Source organism: Centroberyx gerrardi, unplaced genomic scaffold (genome assembly GCF_048128805.1).
Source record: "Centroberyx gerrardi isolate f3 unplaced genomic scaffold, fCenGer3.hap1.cur.20231027 Scaffold_149, whole genome shotgun sequence".
Taxonomy (NCBI): Eukaryota; Metazoa; Chordata; class Actinopteri; order Beryciformes; family Berycidae; genus Centroberyx; species Centroberyx gerrardi.
Genome location: NW_027605295.1, coordinates 14,090 through 34,005, shown reverse-complemented (window position 1 = coordinate 34,005; position 19,916 = coordinate 14,090). Strand labels below are relative to the sequence as shown.

The 19,916-nt window shown below is 41.2% G+C and overlaps 1 protein-coding gene across 1 annotated transcript; it reads left to right on the top strand.

Annotated features, from left to right (window-relative positions):
* The first annotated feature begins 6,376 nt into the window (after window positions 1-6,376).
* Window positions 6,377-17,094, top strand: LOC144538405 (sterol O-acyltransferase 1-like). Its single transcript, XM_078282438.1, has 16 exons — window positions 6,377-6,490; window positions 7,023-7,174; window positions 8,972-9,030; window positions 10,894-11,042; window positions 11,279-11,338; window positions 11,469-11,576; window positions 11,830-12,109; window positions 12,331-12,409; window positions 12,614-12,698; window positions 12,821-12,866; window positions 12,997-13,126; window positions 13,308-13,405; window positions 13,525-13,623; window positions 13,960-14,095; window positions 14,358-14,503; window positions 16,738-17,094. Exons 2-16 carry the CDS (start codon window positions 7,024-7,026, stop codon window positions 16,807-16,809), a joined length of 1,698 nt encoding a protein of 565 aa, XP_078138564.1. The 5' UTR covers window positions 6,377-6,490; window position 7,023; the 3' UTR covers window positions 16,810-17,094.
* Window positions 17,095-19,916: the final 2,822 nt, after the last annotated feature.

Sequence of the window (19,916 nt, the reverse complement as noted above, 5' to 3'; positions counted from 1 at the left end):
GGGAAAATAGAAATACCATGTAGTGTCTGACCATTCATTGCATGAGGAGTCATCTGTTGTTGATCTACTGTATTTCTGACTTTTATCTCAGGGGAATCCTGGATTGGAGGGGCTGAAAGGCCAATTCGGTCCCAAAGGCATGCAGGTTAGTTCTGTTCCCCTTTTTCTTTTCATACTGCTTTTAATGAGTAACAATTAATTAATTATTTCACTGATTTTCACAGGGAGATATTGGTCCTCGTGGTCCACCCGGGCGAAAAGGCTTCCCTGGACTCCCTGTATGTCACTTTGATATTCTGCATTTTGAAACAGAAGAAATTTAGCTGAATAGTTTACTCAAGTAATTTCTGTTTTTTCTGTCTTACAGGGCCTCTTTGGAAAGAAGGTGAGAAGCCGATTCAGATTAGTCTGTCTTATTAAGACATTTATTCTCGTAGCTTTTGCCAGTATGGCCTTTAACGTTTGTTGTTCTGCACAGACTTGGATTGGATAGATACAATTGTGGTGGTCATTCTTCTTAATTAAAATGATTTTAATCTTTTAATAGTTACAGTTGTCTCTGTTGTTATCGTCATACGTGTGAAGGATGAGATTAAGCCTCGACCATATTATTTATACCTTTTTCAGTGATTTCAGATCTGCACAATTGTTTTGATACAGCAGACTGGTAGTTTTTCTCTGCACAGAGCCTGACTGTGTTTGGGTCTTTACAGGGAATGAAAGGCATACATGGCAGGAAAGGACCAAAGGGAGTGAGGGGCAAGCGTGGACTTCCAGTAAGACATGTAGCTCACACAATACGAGTGAACTGTTGGATCTGATCAACAACCTTAAATCTAACGTAAAGTTTAGGATGTCATAGTATACATTTCAAGATTGATGACATTGAGTATTGCTTTGGTTTGAATGCTAGAGTACCTGGGCGTTTCAGGAAGCACCATCTTCTCAGAGCTCACTCATTTGTTTCACAGGGAAAACCTGGTGCACCAGGCCCACTCAGACCTAGACGAAGACATGGACCAAGAACTAAGCCAAGAGCACGTCCAAGACCTGCACCAAGGCCCAGACCACGATCCAGTACAAGACCTGGGCTGAAAACTGTACCAAGACCAAGGCAAAGACCCAGACTCCCTGAACAAAGAAGAGGAGCACAAAAAGTTGGTACAAGCTTTCATCTCATACACACTTTATTAACACAATGTCCTCACTTTGCCTTTGCAATATGCTTCATGACAAGAATAGTCAAGAAAGCTTTATTGTGATTGATTAGTTGGTTGATTGGTTAGTTGTCTTCTTCTATCAGGACACAGGCTGGCTGTCTAACCTGCTGACTTTCTTGTTGGCTCACTTATTGATTTATACCTTGATGGATTAATTGATTGACTGACTGGCTAGCTGGCTGGCTGACTGACTGAATGACTGATTGACTGAGTGATGGATTCCTCTGTAGCGCCGCAGGCCAGTGTCCAGGAGATGGTCAGTATCTCTGGCTGATGAGGCTGAGAAGTCCTTCAGCTGGCCCCAGGGAACCAAGGACAGCCCTGCCACCACCTGCCATGAGCTGGGACTCATATATCCGCACCTGAACGATGGTGAGTTTCTGAACATGTTTATAACCACGAAACATATGTTCGTTGAATTGAGAGAGATTACACCGTTTGGAGTGGGTTTGCTGTAGTTCCAGTGAGGCTAATACAAGAGTAGGCTCTGTTAGTTCTTCATCAGTTATAATGAACTTCTAGTAGTGTTGAAATAATTCTGTTAAGGGCCATTAGTGAAGTAAAGACCAGTCTGCAGGGTGTGTGGGCAAACACCCAAGTGACAAAACAGTTGGTTATCTTTCAGGTTACTTCTACATGGATCCAAACCAGGGCTGTCCCTACGATGCAGTGAAGGTGTTCTGTAACTTCACAGCAGGAGGAACAACCTGCATAGACCCTCTGCAGTCACAGGTACAATCATATTCACCTACTTGGGTTAACACTGATAAGAGAACAGTGAGCAACATCCACCTCTTGTTTTTGTGTGCAATACTGAGCAAGTGATATGTGATCTGTGCCATAACCGGTTTATGGACTTCAGAGGATATGAATAAAGCTTGGCATTTTTTATCACCTAACGTGGTGTTATGATGTATCCCTTGGTGTCTCATTTGACATGAAAGTAGATGAGATGAGCTTTGACAGTGATATAACACTCTATTCTGTAGATTACAGGGAGATGGGAACCAGAAAAGAAGAAAACAAGAAATCCTGTCCAGTGGTTTAGTCAGCAACATGGTGGAAACAAGGTGAGGCTGAATGATTAACACTTCCGTGGGTTAATTGACGAAGTTTTATTTATTTTTCTGTTAAATAAAATATCACTGAGCATTTTCTCTGCCTGGAGTAAATGATTTCTGTCTCTTACAGTTTGAGTATGCTGGCCTGGATGTCGTCCAGCTGAGGTTTCTGCGGTTACAGAGTCACACATCCTTCCAGAGTGTGACCATCAGGTGCCCAGCAAACCACTCCAGGACAGCGTTCAAAACTAATTCAACCAATAGGATTCTCCACTTCCTGGGAGACTCCAGTAAAGAGATTGGTTCACACTTTACCACAGTGTCCAGGAAAGGTTGTGAGGTAAGACTCTCTCTCTCACCTGAAAACGTCACAAATTGAGTTTGTAGTTTCTAGCTTTGGGTGAGAGTTGTTCAAGTTCCCAAACTGGGACTGAACTGTTTGAGCTCATAGGAATAACATGATATCTGTGTATAGGTGGATGTTTTGTTTTTACAACAGCAGCCTCTTACCAAAAGACAAACTCTTTTAGTGGCCACTTTGTTGAGTACACTTCCCTGTTTATGCAAACAGCTCACAATGTTAGAACATACAAGACGTGTTGAACGTGGTGTGACTGTTCGTGCCAGAAGCGCTGGTTCCAGCGTCTCAGAAATGGCCTCCTGGGATTTTTACCCACTACAGTGTCTGGAGTTTCCAGCATCTCAGAAATTACATCCTGGGATTTTTACCCACTACAGTGTCTGGAGTTTCCAGCATCTCAGAAATAACCTCCTGGGATTTTTACACAACACAGTGTGTCTGGAGTTTCCCAAGAATGGTGTAAAAAACAAAAACTCATTCAGTCAGCTGCGGTCCTGAGGGCAAAAATGGCTCATTGATGAGAGAGGTCAGAGGAGAATGGCAATATTTGTTCAAGTTAACAGGCAGGCAAGTAACATTATAACAGTGATGTACAGAAGATCATCTCAGAAACGAACCTTGAGGCAATGAGCTCCAGCAGCAGAAGACCATACTGTGTTACACTCAGACAGTTAAAGAAAAAAGTAAAAAGTAAATATAAAAGGACATTTTCCCTCCTTATAAACTGGTTCCAACTGATTCTTCACATACACAGGCTGCAGCTTAGACTGTTATCATTTTTAATAAGCTGACACTTTAACCTCGTGATGCACTTTCGTCTGCAGCCATTACTGAAACTAGTAACTTCCTATCACCACTTTCACATGTTGCACACTACCCACACTACACATGCTAATCTTCTTCGAATGCGCTCTTTCACTATGACATGGTAAACACAATACACACAGTCTTATTCTATCCTAAAGTTATCTATTTCTATGTTATTTATTTCCCACATTTCCCATTTTTCAAATTTTTTAAACAAACTGAGAATTGTCTTGGATGCTTGTCCACAAAACACACCCAATGAAACGGCCACAAGCTGCAACTTTTGATAGAGTGAAGCAACGCAAAGCAGTCATGCTTGTTCTGTATGTTCTGCAGGAAAAAAATCCATTCATGGTTAATAAAGTCTCTAACTAACTACTGTTACGGTAGTTGCACAGGAGACACACAGTTCACCTCCATTCATTGTCTGCGTGTGCACGGCATGACGGCATGTTCTGTCTGACCCCAGGTGGAGGTGGCAGTGAGGGTTCGGGGCAGTACCGAACTCCATCGAGGGGATATGGAGCTACTTCCTGTCAGAGATCTGGGAGTAGAGATGAGGGGGGCATCGCACCACGTACCTGACATCACTGCTGTCTTGGGACCCCTCTGCTTCTTGTAGCCTATGAGTGTTTGAGCATGTGTGTGTGTGTGTGTGTGTGTGTGTGTTTGTATGTGTTTGCGTTTGTGTGTGTGTGTGTGTGTTTGACACTGAAATGATAGAACAATGTATTCTGATGAAAATTAATAAAATGAAATTATGTAAATATGTCTTTCATAAAGAAAGTAGAAATATATGGTGTTTAGATATTTTGCATGAACAATTTTGATAGGATTACTTTCCTCAGTGCTGTACTGTATTTTGTGTATATTTATTTAATTGTCAAAATCTGAAACGTTTTTATTATTTTTTATTGTATTTTTATGTAGCCCCAAATTATCAAATGAAATCACCTTGTAACTTGAAACGTTTTTTACTGCAAGTCAACCCATTCTGTCTCCTTGTCATCAATGGCATGATGTACAGCACTATTAAAATAAAAAGATCATTTTCAACATGTGGGATGAAATCGAGCCATGTGCATCTGTTTGAGTTATATCAAGCCTAACTGTGCCGTCAATGCTTAACTTAGTTACAATTTACAGTTTAGGAAATAATGTAGATTTTTGTTCTTTCCTCTGTGATGACTAGCCATAACCATCGTTAGGAATGTGAACTGAGTACACAAGGCGGCTGTGGACAGCGTGCCATCCTCCTGTTTGGGGGAGATGTCCCACGGGCTACAGATGCAGGGTGACTGGGCTCAGTACTGCCATGCTGGGTGGCAAGAAGAATCTCCTTTATCATTTCAGCAGAGAGCAATGTCACCGTGTGAGTGTCGTCCCGGGGTTTCTTATCAGGGGCCCCCTGAGCTGTGCTTCAGGGAACAGGCTGGATCACTCTCTAGCAGAAGAGCTTCGACTTCAGCTAGCCCAGCGGCCCTCAAGGAGTAACCTTTAAGGCAAGCTGGTCTTCATACAGGCAACATCTGTGAGAGCCTGTCTCAAATGCTCAGAACCACAGACAGCGCTAGCTAGCCAGCGCCAAAATGCTGAAACATGGAGCGACAAAGAGTGAGAGCACCCAGTGCACCCAGTGAGCACGCTCGAACGGGCGGCTGTGTGGAGCTGAATGAGCGAGAAGTTAGCCTAGGAAAGCAGGTGGATAGCTAGCCTAGCCAGCTCAGCTAACAACCACCTAGCAAAGACACTCAAAGTATAGGTAGCCAACCACTGTAGGTGTGGGGGACTGAGAGCAGTCCACTAACCCAGGGGCAAAATGGAAAAGTAAGCCTAGCTAACTGAAAGGTAGCCAAAGTTAGCCCACTCGGAGCGAGGCCACCTGAGCGATAGACTAACTAGGCCTAATAGCATTTAATGCTAGGTATGGCGGACCAGGAGCAGTTCCCTCCCTGAGTGGCGAATATCAAACAAGACAGAGGGAAATACTGACCTGAGGTGTGCCGTCCAGGCAATCCAATTAGCTCTGTGTCCGGACTGTGAAGCCGGCGGGAGCACCAGTGTGAGGAAAGGTGGGCAGAGGAAGAGAAACAAAAAGCTGGTTGCCGCCTCTGGAAGATGGAAAACGAGGCTCCAACCAATAGCGGGTTTTGAGAATACAAGCAACTAGCTACAGCTACTTTTGTAGCTAGGCTATACCTACCCAACTGAACATATTGAAACTGTGCGATGCTATGAGAAGATATAAAAAGAACAGATTTCCTGATCACAGAGGCATAAGGTTATGTAGACATCGTGCCCTGCGTCATCAGTGGTCACGCTTGACTTTCTGGACCTACCTTGTGTAGGACTATATTAGTGTTAAACACTGCCTCTGGCGGTCAGGAAGAATGAAATATACTAACAACATTATTTTCCACACAAGTCAAGTGTGGCCGTTTTGTGCCCCCTGACCATATGCATCACAGATAGGAAGCAAATCTGTGGTTATGATCTGCTCTCACATGGAATGACATCGCAGAAGATAATGTGTTTGTTGAAAATGTTCACAAATGCATCCTTGTGTCTCTGCAGTTAACTGAATTCGCCACACTCAACTCAAAAGACCCATTCAAATTGTTTAACAACATGATTCACCATAGCTATCACGTCTTACTTAGAGGGCAGGATGTAATATATTAAAAAACAGCGTTTTTGGATTATTTGAACATGCATTGCGAATTTTGAGAATATGCCTTTAAGCAAGCAGGAATTTTAAATAGCCTATTGAAAGATTTTAGATGCATTACCTACCAGACAAGTCTTCCTCAGATCTTTGCCACAAGAGTGGGTGCATGAGGGCGCCGGTGACGTAGAAAGGAGGAGAGACTTTTGGCCAATCAGCATCAGCCGCTCGTTCATCATCATCATCATCACTTCAGTATTTACTCAGTGAGAAGGTGAGCAGCTCAGATTGTTGTGATAAAGGAAGTTAGACAGCCGAAATAGATATTTGGCACGCTGGACATCGACTGCACAGGGGGGACAGGTCGGTGAAACGAGTAAGTATCGAGGAAATCGCAAAACATTTTTATGTCAGCCAGTGTCAGCCAGCATTTCTCTCAACCTGTTTGCTAGCTAACGACAGATAACGTCAACAAGTTGGCTAATTTGACAGGCTCTTACCCAGGCTAACGTTACCAGGCATGAGCTACTATCAGAGACAGTACTGCTTATGTTCACCACTAAACCAGGCGGTTATTTAGCACAACTTGTCAGCTGGTTAGCTTACTAATTGGCCACTGGCTGTCACACTGACCTTTTAAAATCAGCTGTCGTGAGCTAGCTATTTGCTACGTGTCTGTATCATGCGAGACTGATTGTATTGTGAACTGGGCTTGCTTTGTCTGGTGGGTTACTCAAAATCCCTGGCATTCTTTATCCATGTGAGGTGGCGTGAGGAGCGATGTGTTGGCTAGCGTTAGCCTGCTTATTTGCCTGTATCCTCAACACAGTGCTGTGAAGGAACTGATTTGGGTAAGTGTATCACTATTTCTTCTTTCTCAAACATAACTTTTCGTCCTCTTTCTTCAGGATGGATAGTGAAGATGACAGTGGCCTCCGGTCCCGTAGCCGAGCTCTCCCTAAGATGCCCATCTTCCCCGACCTAAATAGCTCTATTGTTGGGGACAGTAGTCCAGGAGAGGATCAGCAAGGCAATGGAGACAACCACATAACCAGCAATGGTGAGAGAGACTGAACTCCCTCATCAGCAGGGGGCAAGGGAAGGGATCCCCCTTTTTATTAATGCAAATTATGAGATGCAAGGTGTATTTTGAGTGTAGATTTTCAGAGGACATTGATGGAAAACAATACTTTGCCTCCTCATTGCTCCCCTTTATAAAAAGTTAGTAATTATCCCATTAGTTATCACTCTACATAGCTGACATGGACCAGCACACTGAGTCAAGGACATGAGATCATGTGTTGTACTTTGAACTCGAGTATGGTTGGTACGGTTAACCAGGGTAGATAATGACCGCTCACTTAACAGACAGGAAACGGTGGTAAGTTAACTGATCATTGGAAGTGATGATGACAGTGAAACATTGGCATGATGTGTCCCATGGGGCGGCATGATCCATCTGTCAGTTTAGATGAGAAACTTTAAACTCATCACCTTAGCAGCAAAGAAGCAAAGCTGTAGAACTTGAAAATAAAATGTACTGTTAGCTAATAAAATGTATAATTTAATAAGCCAGTTGTCTTTGTTATACTGTTTGGCCCAGGTTAGATGTAAGAGTTCATTGATATCTTGCTGGATGGGTAGAGTACTGTAGGTGTGAATGAAGTCAGTAACTTAATGTGGGGTTGTACCAAAATGTGGTAGGAACCTAAAGTGAACCCTATTGAAAATACTCTCATCTGGTTGTGTAATTTATTGGTTGCCTTGATCTGGCTTGATCTGAAGGCATTCAAATATTTGTAACTTTTATTTTGGTGATCATGTGCATTATTGCTGTTTTAAAATGGAACAAAATCACCCATATGATTCACCGGATCCAAAAGATGTTAAATACTTTTGAGAGTTTGATGCAAATGTTATAATTTATTCATGAAGCATCTTGGCCATTCAGTACATTTTGACCGTTGGTTCAGTAACCGTATACCCTTCAGTTGGAATTATTACAGCACCGCATTTCTTGTGAATTTCAAAATTAATCACTTCCACCATAACCCATATAATCAGAGGTCAGTCATGTCACAAGGATGTCCCAAGTCTCCAGTCATGAAGATCTCATGACTGGAGACTTGGGCAATCCTTGTGACATTACTGACGTCTTACAAATTATTTTTTCAAATCGTCATCAGACAACCGTCAGGCCTAAAAGAAAGAGGGCTACCAAGTATATGACTGGTTGCAATTGTACTGCTTGAAATAACCGGAGATAACCTTAAAGGCAATCAGTCAAAGTTGCTTAGCTAGTCAGTACAACGACAACCACCACTTCCTACTTCCCAGACACTGTCTTGGGTCTGAGGTGTGTCTTTTTTGTAGTTTTGCGACATTGGATCTAAAGACCTTTGTGATATGACTCATACATGACACAATGGTTCCTGCTATTCCCCTGACCTTTACTCCTGAATGACACCACAACTAACAAACTGTCAAGTGTTTCAAAATCAATAAAACGGAATGTCTTTTATATCCCTTAATAAAAGGGACTTTTAATTCTGCATGAAGAAGATTGGGATTTCTTTTCACATGCCTTCTCATCAAATGCCCCACAGGTAGCCTGTTGCAGGTTATCTGTTGGTCATTATCTAAATATTTGATTTAATGTGAGTCAGTGAGTACAGGTCAAGGTTCTTTTAAGACAGGGTAACCTGGCAACTCAGCTGGCTCTGTTGTCAGTTTGGGTGTGTCCAAAGGACTGTCAGCTTCATTTTGATATAGCAAGCTGCCTCTTACAGGGCAACAGGTTGATATGAGTCTTACCTCACTGTATGCTATGTGTTTTGTATTCTCTTTTCAATTTCAGGAAAAATTGAAGTGGAGCATATGATCAGCAAAAAACTACAACTGAAAAGGAAAGCAGAGGTTAGTCAATGATTTGGGTTTGGAAAAGGCTTCTCCTGCATGTTAGAATGGGCCTCTACCACAACCTCCTTTTCCCTGTTAAAGGAAAAAACATGAATAACCCAATAACTGCTCAAGGCTTTCCTCCAGGGTTGTTTTACTATCCTGCCAACAACCAGCCATTTAGCTCAGATCTACAGCACACCTCCAGTGTCAGAGATGCAGCTTTGTTTTATTTTAGGGCCTATTGCTATTTTTAGAACAGACATTACCATATACTGTAACCTCGTCTCATAGAATAATGCGTTAAGGCTTTGATTAAATTATGAGTAATCCCAAAGTCCAGTTGGTTTAATTGTTAGGTTTATTTACTTGTTAATACAGTTTGGCTGATTTATTCAAACAGACATTGTTCGAGATATCCACTGTGGAGCCAAATCCCTGCTAGACTGATTCAATCTCTCTTAATCCTGTGTGAGCTCTAATCTTATCATTAAACCCTAGCAATCTGATTTGGCCCGACTCTTTTCAAATCCTGTTATTATTCCAACATTAGGAAAAGGACCTAATAAACAGAAATATTGCCAGGACGATGCAGTGATCTGTCATCTAGCCTACATTTCTCTCCTGACAAAGTTCTCACAGGAGACTTTATGGATTGTTTATGAAGATGCTATGCCAGAATGTGCTATAGGCCAGTTAAAAAACAAATATGAGATGGATAACTATAGGCTTCTTTTCTTTATTGGTCATTGTTAACCAGACATTGTTTGTTTACCAAGGTAAATCCAATACACCCAAGGTGACTAAGAGGCCAACAGGAATAGAAATTGTAGAATGAATGAGAAGGTGCTCAGTTCCTTTTGATCAGAGGTTAGATGGTGCGATTCATGAAGTGAGATCAATTTCTGTGGAACTGGCTCTGGAACTTCTTTTGCAGTTGCTGTGATGTCTTAAGGAAGGAATACAACGGTTTATTTATCAGAAAATGAATACATGTCTGAAAATAAATTAATCATGGTTTGACCCTGTGGAGCATGAGACAAAGTTAAGAAAATTTCTTATGAGGCCTTCAGCAATCTCAAAACGGTGAATTAACAGTTGTTTACAAAAGAAGCCCAATAACCTCCTGGGCCTGTTGGATGGATATCATCACACTGTGGCAGTTACACACTATCACCATCAAGTGGGTTTGAATCCCAGTCCATACTCTCCATACTCTGTCACCACAATGTTTGATACAGTGATAAATGATACAGATACAGTGCCATCATCATGCTAATTTAGAGCTCCTATTGGCTTGAAAGAATTCTCACTGTGTTCACTATTGACAGATTTACAAGTTCACAAATGTTTGCAGTTTACAGCGCTACAAATTTACAGTCCAGTGCAAGAGCATATATATACCGTATGCAGGGTGTGCAAATGTGTATCGCTCGCTGTTTATTTGATTGGCATTATTCGCTGGCATTATTTGATTTACAGAGCTGATGAGCCAGTGAATACTACAACCATGCAGCATTTTAAAAAAATACACTTCCACCTTGTGGAAATTGGGGCGCTGCTCACTGACTGAGCAGGTAGTGGTTCAGTCAGTGGCTTGCTGTAGGGCACTTCGATAGCACTTAAGAAAATCATTTTCTCCTAAGCGTCTTTTCTTTTATTAAGCAGTATCTAATAATAAAAAGTAATGTGAAATGTAATTGTAATGATGAATCTTCACACCTTAACACCAAATCTTCACACAACTCCTACAATCCCCTTCATGTATTCAGAAAGAACTATATGTCATTGCCACAAATGCGCTGTAGAAGTATACACAATGTGTGTTTGTTATAATATTAGTTGCAATGATAACCTGTTCTGTCTCTTGCCATTGCTCAGCACCTGAAGAGTGACCTGATGCGTCAGTTTGATAGCCAGGTCAGTGAGTTCGTGGACAGTCTGGTTGAAGAGTCGGCCAGCCTGGAGCCCGTTCCTGTACCTGCTGTCTTCTCACCCCCACTGTCAGACAAGGAGAGGAGCAAACTCAAGTATTGCCTTTCCCCTTCTTTAGCCTATCTAGTCAGATGCTGTTTTGACCCACCAGATGTGGGTCAAATAGTATCTGCACATATTTCTTGAATTTTGTTTTAACTTGCATTGAGTATATATATGGGGTTTTACCACATCAGGACAATGATTCCCTATTCCTCTCTTGGTCCTGCTCACCCTTCCCCTCCAACAAATCAGACTTGCTGGTCACCGTTGTCACTCTGTTTCCCTTTAGGCATTTTCGGCCGCCCCAGGGCCAGGGCAAGCAGTTTGTCAATCGCAGGTCCCTCTTAGAGTAAGTTGAGACTTGGATGTAAATGAAATGTAAATGTAACTGCATGTGACTGAAGTTTGAACCACTGAGATCTCTGCTGTTTGACATATACTTGTATGTCTCATCTCACCTGTTGCCTATTTTTCCACAGTGAGCTGTTTGAGGTGAATCACATCAGGACCATCTACCACATGTTCATCGCCCTGCTCATACTCTTTATCCTCAGCACGCTGGTGGTAGATTTCATTGACGAAGGCAGGTAATATATAAACCTTGGCTGGCATGCTATGAAATACACCTTGGATTTTTGTCTTTTCTGTTGAGTCAGTGTGCTTTACTCCTCAACCACTGTCTATTTTATTTTATTTATTTTTTTTGAAGGAATACATTGTCTAACACTGATGTCTCTGAACTTGGTCTGAGGGCTGGAGCATAAAAACGATGAAAGATGTCTTGAGCAGAGGCTTCAAGTTTCTCATCTCTACTGTCTGTCTTGATTCCCTCTGCTTCAGACTGGTGCTGGACTTTGACCTGCTGGTCTATGCGTTCGGACAGTTCCCCCTGGTGGTGTGCACGTGGATCTGCATGTTCCTGTCTGTGTTGCTGGTTCCCTACACCCTGTTCCAGCTGTGGTCGCAGAGCCAGTCTGTCAGTCACCCCAAGTTGTGGAGCCTGCTGTTTGGCTCAGCGTTCTTGCTCTACCAAGCTCTGGGACTGGGATTCCTGCCTACCTACATGGTGGTCAGCAACAGCATGCCACCTGCATCCTGCTTCATCATCATACTGGAACAGGTAGCTGACCAGTATAGCTGGGTCTGGTTTGATCATTCACAGTTAGAAAGCTGATCTAGGTTCACAGGACAGGTTCGTCCTGGCAGTCTTACATTTTTACATAAAGACAAATGGATTGGAGGTCAGCATTAGTACTTTTGTATGCTCCTTGAAGAGAGAAAACGGTATTAATGGTCTCTAATAGGCACTCATGTCTGTTTTGATCCTGTGTCTGATTCCAGGTGCGTCTGATGATGAAAGCCCACTCCTATGTCAGGGAGAATGTCCCAAGAGTCCTGGCCTGGGCTAAAGACAAGACCAGTATGTAACCTGCCAACTACAACACATTCTCTCTCTCTCTCTCTTTGACTTAGTTTTGTTTCTGTGTGTGTTTCATGCGTTCTGTATTTGCCGTTTGGCACAATTTCTTCCTCTGTCATAGCTACTGGCTTTCTCCCCCTTATCACTCCCCTTTTCTCTCTCTTTGTCCATTGATTAATAAGGAATCTCTCCTGTTATCTCCAGGTCCCGGTCCGGTTGTCCCTCAGATTTCTCAGTATCTCTACTTCTTGTTTGCACCGACTCTCATCTACAGAGACAAGTATCCCAGGTAAAATGAGCCTTTCATTATTTTTCCACTGGCACTGTTGATGTCCTCTGATAACTGAACACAGAACACTGTCTTCTTGCAGGCCATGTGATAGATAAAACCTTGTTTCTCACTTCATGCAGGAACCCAGTGATCAGATGGGGTTATGTGGCCACAAAGTTACTTCAGGTACCAACTTTTGTTTAATAACAGACTCCTGTTTTTAGAGGCATTGGTTGCTTAAGACTGCAGGCAAATGATATCGGCCCATTTTCATGACTGATAATTTCTCTCCCTCTCCCACCTTCCTCACCCCTAGGTATTAGGCTGTCTGTTTTATGCCTATTACGTGTTTGTGCGGCTGTGCATCCCTCAGTTCCGCAGCATCAGTCTGCAACTGTTCGACCTGAGGGCCATGGTCCTCTGTGTCTTCAACTCCATCCTGCCAGGTAGGCCCAGCCAGTAGATTCCTGGAAGACCTTTATAACAGATAAACATTGCATACACCCCTTCACTTCACTCATTCTTTTTAATTTCATGTATTCATACAGGGAGATGAGAGGTGCAGAAATGCTGTGTTATCTACTGCATTTTCGTGACAAGCTGTCTTTCTTTTCCTCTCCTCTGTAGGAGTGTTGGTTCTCTTCCTGGCATTCTTTGCCTTCCTCCACTGTTGGCTCAATGCATTTGCTGAGATGCTTTGTTTTGCTGATAGGATGTTTTACAAGGTACTTTACTCAGAGAAATTCTGCAGAGTCACTCTCAGTCATCTACTATGACAAAATTTTAAATTAGTTTCTTGATGCATTTTATACTTGACTCAATTAATTTTGATTCCACATCACAGGATTGGTGGAATTCAACCTCTTTTGCCAATTATTATCGCACTTGGAATGTAGTGGTCCATGACTGGCTGTACTACTATGTGTACCGGGACTTCCTGTGGGTGAGTGGTTTTGTTAATGATGCAATATATACACTATCATACTCTTTAAAACCACAGCAGCAACAGTCTGCTGTAGCGTATTGATGTTGATTTTCATTTTATTTTTTAATGCTGGCACAAATTACATCCTCAGTATGAAACACCATTTCAAAATGTCCTTGACACTTTTTTACATAAGTTTATCACTGATTTGAAAATGCATTAATCAGAGTAAACCTATATGCCACCAATTTTCAAGGATAACATGAAACAGTCTTGTGCTTATGTTCATCTATGAGCTGCCTCCCATCCACTGGTGTTTTGACTTGTCCGTTCTCTCTCCTGTCGTTGTTCCAGATGTCCCGGAAGCGTTTCAGAGCGGCAGCCATGTTGTTTGTGTTTACGGTGTCTGCGGTGGTCCATGAGTACATTCTAGCAATCTGCTTTGGCTTCTTCTATCCCGTTCTCTTCTGCCTCTTTATGTGCTTTGGAAGTAAGGGGAAAGACATTACACACCGCTCTTTACCGCTCTCTAAAGATACATTAACAGCACATAGGAATTTGACCCAATTTGGCAGGACAATGTCAAACATGTTAGATTCTCAATATATCATTCTATCCTAAACTTGGTGTCAAATTTAGTTAAACTTACTAAAAAGACTCACACAAAAATGTGGTCAATTTATGTGACTCTCTCTGACCATTATCTTTTCATTATGCCTCCACCCTTTTCTCCCTTATTCATCTCCTCACAGTGATGTTTAACTTCATCCTCCATGACCAGAGGAAAGGTCCCATCTGGAACATAATCATGTGGACATCCCTCTTCCTGGGTCAGGGGGTCATTATCTGTCTGTACTCCCAGGAGTGGTATGCCCAGCGCTACTGCCCCCTGAAGGAGGTAAAGTCTAGAGCATTTCCCAGTGCAATCTGCTGACATGCTGCACTCAAAACACGTTCAGTATGTTTTATACCCATGGCTATAATTCAGCTGAAATTCAGTTATTGCTTTGCTGAGTTTAATGAATAAGTTTGGTGATTTTGGATCTATATATATTAGGGCTGAAACGATTCCTCGAGAAACTCGAGTAACTCGATTACTAAAAATCATCGATGCAAATTCTTTGCATCGAAGCTTCGTTTAATCCATATAACTATATACACACTCAGTGATTCGCACGGATGATTATTACTGTTGCACAACGCGCTGGAGAAAGAGAGAGAAAATAGCGAGGGGCGAAGAGAAGAGACAGGCCAGAGAAAACGACAGAAAGTGTCCAAAGTTTCGGATCCAGTGTTGCCAACTTGGCGACTTTGTCGCTAGACTTGGCGACTTTTCAGACCCCCCTGGCGACTTTATTTCTCAAAAGCGACTAGCGACAAATCTGCCGACTTTTTCCGACCATGGGAAGCAATGTTAATGTGTTGAATCCCAAAGCATTTGGCAATAAATTGGTTCGGCTGATGCCGGTTTTCTCTACTTGCTTGTCTAATCCAGAGAGGTCTGACAGTCACAGCGCTTCCCACACACAGCGTAGCTCCTTCCCTCCGCTGAGAGCAGGGACTGTAGGATAGGGTCCACTTGTAATTGCTACCGGCGTACGCCGAAACTGGCCGGGTGGGCGGAGTCAGCACTTAATATTAAAACGGGATGAGATGAAGGCTAGTAAAGAATGCACGTTAATTATGGCTATATGTAATGGCTAGTTAAGAACGTAAATCAATATGGTGGCTAGTTATGATGTCCCTAAGTTAGCTAAGTTTTGCTCAAGAAAATAACCACAGAAAATAAAATGCTGCAGTCAATTTGTGAAAGCCTGAGCTTCATTCATGTTATTATTATGATAGTCACACACATACACACACACACACACACACACCCCCCACACACACACACACACACCTACTCCCCTCACAGTGATGCATGAAATACCCCAGAAAGCAAAATATCAGGTGGTGTAAGTAGCAATTGGAGCCTAAAATGCACCAGTCCAATACAGCAGGTATATTCAGTTTAGTTTGATTGCAGTGAGTAGGGTCAGCAGGTGTAGGGCAACCCTTCAACATAGTAAATAAATGTACATTAGCCAGTCTTATGAACTTGTATGATATTTAGGCCTAGTAATAAATATCAATAATAATTATTATTTCACCTCGTTTTCAGTAAATCACAGTGTCGTATGGACAGCTTCGTGCGGACAGCTTTTCTCTTTTGTATATTTACTATTGCTCTTTAATAAAGCAAAAGTATTTCTTATCCGATTACTCGATTAATCGATGGGATAATCGGTAGAATACTCGATTACTAAAATAATCGATAGCTGCAGCCCTAATATATATATATATATATATATATATATATGTGTGTGTGTGTGTGTGTGTATATATATATATATATATATATATATATATATATATATATATATATATATATATATATATATATATATATATATATATATATATATATATATGTGTGTGTGTGTATATATGTATATATATATATATATATATATATATAAATGATTTGTCTCTTACATACTTGTAGTAATTGGACCTGCAGACAATATTGGCTGCCGGTTCAAACAGTGAGGTCCGTTGCTAGCCTGTTGCTGCTAACAATGAGCCCAAATGTCAAAATATCTCCAAAAAAGCCAGTCTGTGAAAACGATATGGCAACCAACCGACATATTAATATCCACAGCCCGGAAAGCAGTCCGCAAACTGTCCGCAAAACTAGATCACGCCACCAGTAACACACTTTCACCCCACAGCAGGTGGGTAGTTATACCCACCTGTTTTTCTGATTTTTATGATTACTGAAAGTGTGTGTAATGACGGAATTGTGTCATGAAATCAGAGCTAATTTTAATTTATTTACTTTGCAACTTTTCCGTTTACTCTCAGCTCCCCTGTGGAGCCAACAAATGGCTTTTTTGGAGATATTTTTTCTTACCCTGTTTGGACTCATTGTTGGCAGCAAGAGGCCTAGCTGACTCAGGAGTCAATATTGTCTGTGGGTCCAAGTACTACAGGCATGTAAAAGACAAATTATGTATAGGGCCAAAATAGCCAAACTTAGCCTTTATGGTTAGACAGAAATTCAGCTTAATATGATGGTGTTTTTCGTTTCAGCCTTCTTTCATAGAGCTGCTGAAGCCTCGCTCCTGGAGCTGTCACCTCCAGAGGCCTGGTGACACTCTCTGATAGGCTGTGACCTACTTAATGGACTGCTGACATCAAAGACCATCACTGATCAGGAAGTGGAGAGAGAGAGAGGGGAGGGGGCCAGCCTTTCTATTACTGTCATGACGTTTGTTCTTTTATGTTCCATTTTGTTTTATTGCACTGACGTCAATTCTAATGACATGACTGAGTTTATTTATGAATGTATGGAGAAAGTCTGATAAGTATCTGGTGTCCCTCTCTCTGACAGAAAATTCACAATGATGCCTTACTTATCTTTTGTTTTGTTTGTTTTATGTTGTTAAAGACAACCCCTTTACAAAATTACAAGTTCACATAAAACAAAATGTGAACTGTTTTTTTTTTATGTATTTATTTTTCAGATGTATTCCCATTCCTTTTGCCTTGATCAACTCTGTGAAACTCTGTGCCAAGATGATAATCATGATATGGCAGCTGAATGCAAACACTTACATTATACTCTTCTCTCACATATGCAGTAATGATTTATATTTAACCAAATTAGCAATTCCTACTCTAATTGTTCTAAGGACACATTGTTTGGAAAGATGTTCAATGTTATTTATATTCACTGCTAATAGGAGTCAAGGAACCTGCCAAACAGCCACTGTTTGTTTTACTGTGTAAATCTCAAGGGAGCCTTGGCTCTGTAGTGGCTGCTGTGTTGTAACTTCAACATTGCAATGCTGGCTTTTCTGAAGCAGACAATGAAGGCGGCACTCAATACTCTGACATATTTGGGAAATCATTTTATGGAAAAACTGAGAATGTGATGTTTCAGGCATTGAGACCTTTGTCAGACCGTTGTGGTGCACATGAACTCAGTTAATGTTTCCCTGGGAATTTGGTTAGTTATTTAATCAGATTTAATCCTAATTTTTCTGTCTATCCCCGGCTATGTCAAGCCACATGTTTGGATAGAAAATCATGAGCAAATTAGCTTTGAAGTAAGAAATGATTCAAAAGAATGGAGATTCGAATGCTACTGTATGGAGTTAATATATTGTGTGACTGCTGAATGTATTCTTGATGACCCTTGTTTTTTTTTTCCGTTGAGCTGACTTGAACACACATCCAGTCTCGCAGAGGGGAACGTTTCTTGTGAAACTAAATAATGTAAATTTTATTCATGAGCAATGTTGAAAGTTCTGTATGTGTGACAGTAATTTCAGCTGCATGTTGGGTTGGTAGAAATCTACTACGACTACTACTGTAACTGTTGCAGCTGGCTGCTTAAATGTTACTAAACAGTGAGACGAGATACTTGATTAGCACTAAGATCTACAGTATGTCGCTTTGTCAGATACTGTGTATACTAAGTAAGATGGTGTTTTTTTAAATCATATATGGATAGATTTACACAGAACAGACATTTCCATTTCTAGCCGATTGTATGAGGAACTTGATACAGTGTATGTACTTACAAGTTCTTATGGGTTTGAAATAATGTATGTTTACACAATTGTGTTACTTTGTAACAAGAAATTTGTAAGAAATTACAAAATCATTCATTGCACAATGTTGCCAATTCAGTGAGATTTCCATGCAAGTGAACAGTTTTTTATGCTCGAGTAGAATGAGATGCACAAAACAAAGTAAAAACCAGCAATGAACTACTCTGCACTTCTAAGAGCTGTGCAACCACAAGGTGGCACTGTATTAAAGGTTTTAGTTTTAATCCTTCCTTCACTCAACTTGGCTGTCTTCTGGCCAATGGGTAAGAGATGCTTCCCTGAAGTCCATTACAAAATTACTATTGACAGACACAAATACCAGCAATTATTTTTTTTTATAATTGTGTACAAATAGCAGTGGAGGTATTAGAATGGTACCAGAATTCTTACTGAGATTGAGCTACAGTGGTTTGTTGACATTTTCAGGACTGTCATTGCATGTATTGTTTTGAGAACTGTCCACATATGATGTTTTATCTTGCTTTATGCCCTTGAGGTATGATTAAAAAAGCAGAATATTTATAGTGTTGACGAGAGTCAGGTTGCTGAAATGCTGTTTAGTTTGGTAAGATGTTTATTTTGGGGAGCAGAGTTTTGCCCACTGTATGAACGTCCTGTTTTTTATGGTCTTCAATATTGTTTCAGTTGACAAATTAATTTTAAGAATCTATATGTTGTTCTGTTTGGGGATGTAGACAAATAGTGTGTCTCTGATCAATTCCACAGAGACAGACACAGACACAAGTATGAACTACTGAGAATTAAAAAAAAATGAAATGTGTTCCCTTTGCCGCTATTGTACACCTTTATATAGTGTTGTATGTTGATAATGGTGTTTATTCCAGTGAAATATTGTTTAAGAGTCATTTTGCACAAATTCAGATAGAACCCCCATTCTATTTTACATCTCAACAACTTTGACTCTGTTGTGTGCCCGAGAGGCAGTTTGCAGGGTTTTTTCTTGGATAAATGACAATGAAGCGCTGATAATCTATTCCCATGTAGCTCCCTGTAATTTAAATTCTCCAATATGAACATATCTAACAAAAAATCACTATAATATTCCTATAGGGACTTCTATGGTACTTGATAGTGAGTTAATTGTGATCTTATCGTGCTTTATGGTGTTTTCAGCAGCCTATCTATAATATTCCTAAGGGGACTTATACAGGGGTGATATTCGCATAGTGTCCTAAAATATAAAAGTATTGTGTTAGGGTATGTCCATGCAGCTCCCTTATAATATAAATTCACTTAACATCTTACATATTCATTTCACATCTGTCGTCTTAGCAATGCTCTTTCATTTCAGCTACTGGTTGCTTGGGTGTATGTAGAACAAGAGTCCCATAGTCTTTTTCATGTAAAGGACCCCCCATCCATTTCTGAAACCTGTAATTGAAGCAGTCATTCTTCCACAGTCTCACATTGTGCTAACTTATAATGAATGAGATAGCAGTCTTACTGAAGTTCTAAGCTATTTTGCATTTTTCCAAGGACCCTCTGGGACCCTTTCAGGCACCCCAGGGGCCCCGGGCCCCGCTTTGGAAACCGCTGCTGTGGAGCTTTTGGACGCGGTGCAGGGGAGGTGGAGGATCACGGTGACCGGGGATCGCATCGAACCCCCCGCCTTGTGAAACACATCTCCTTCTA

Bases quoted from the DNA above. Each gene is read 5' to 3' on its own strand.
- LOC144538405 (XM_078282438.1), top strand. From the start codon at position 7,024: ATGGATAGTGAAGATGACAGTGGCCTCCGGTCCCGTAGCCGAGCTCTC. The intron at 11,577-11,829 runs GTAATATATAAA...CCTCTGCTTCAG, and splicing joins GATTTCATTGACGAAGGCAG to ACTGGTGCTGGACTTTGACC. The intron at 12,867-12,996 runs GTACCAACTTTT...CCTCACCCCTAG, and splicing joins TGGCCACAAAGTTACTTCAG to GTATTAGGCTGTCTGTTTTA.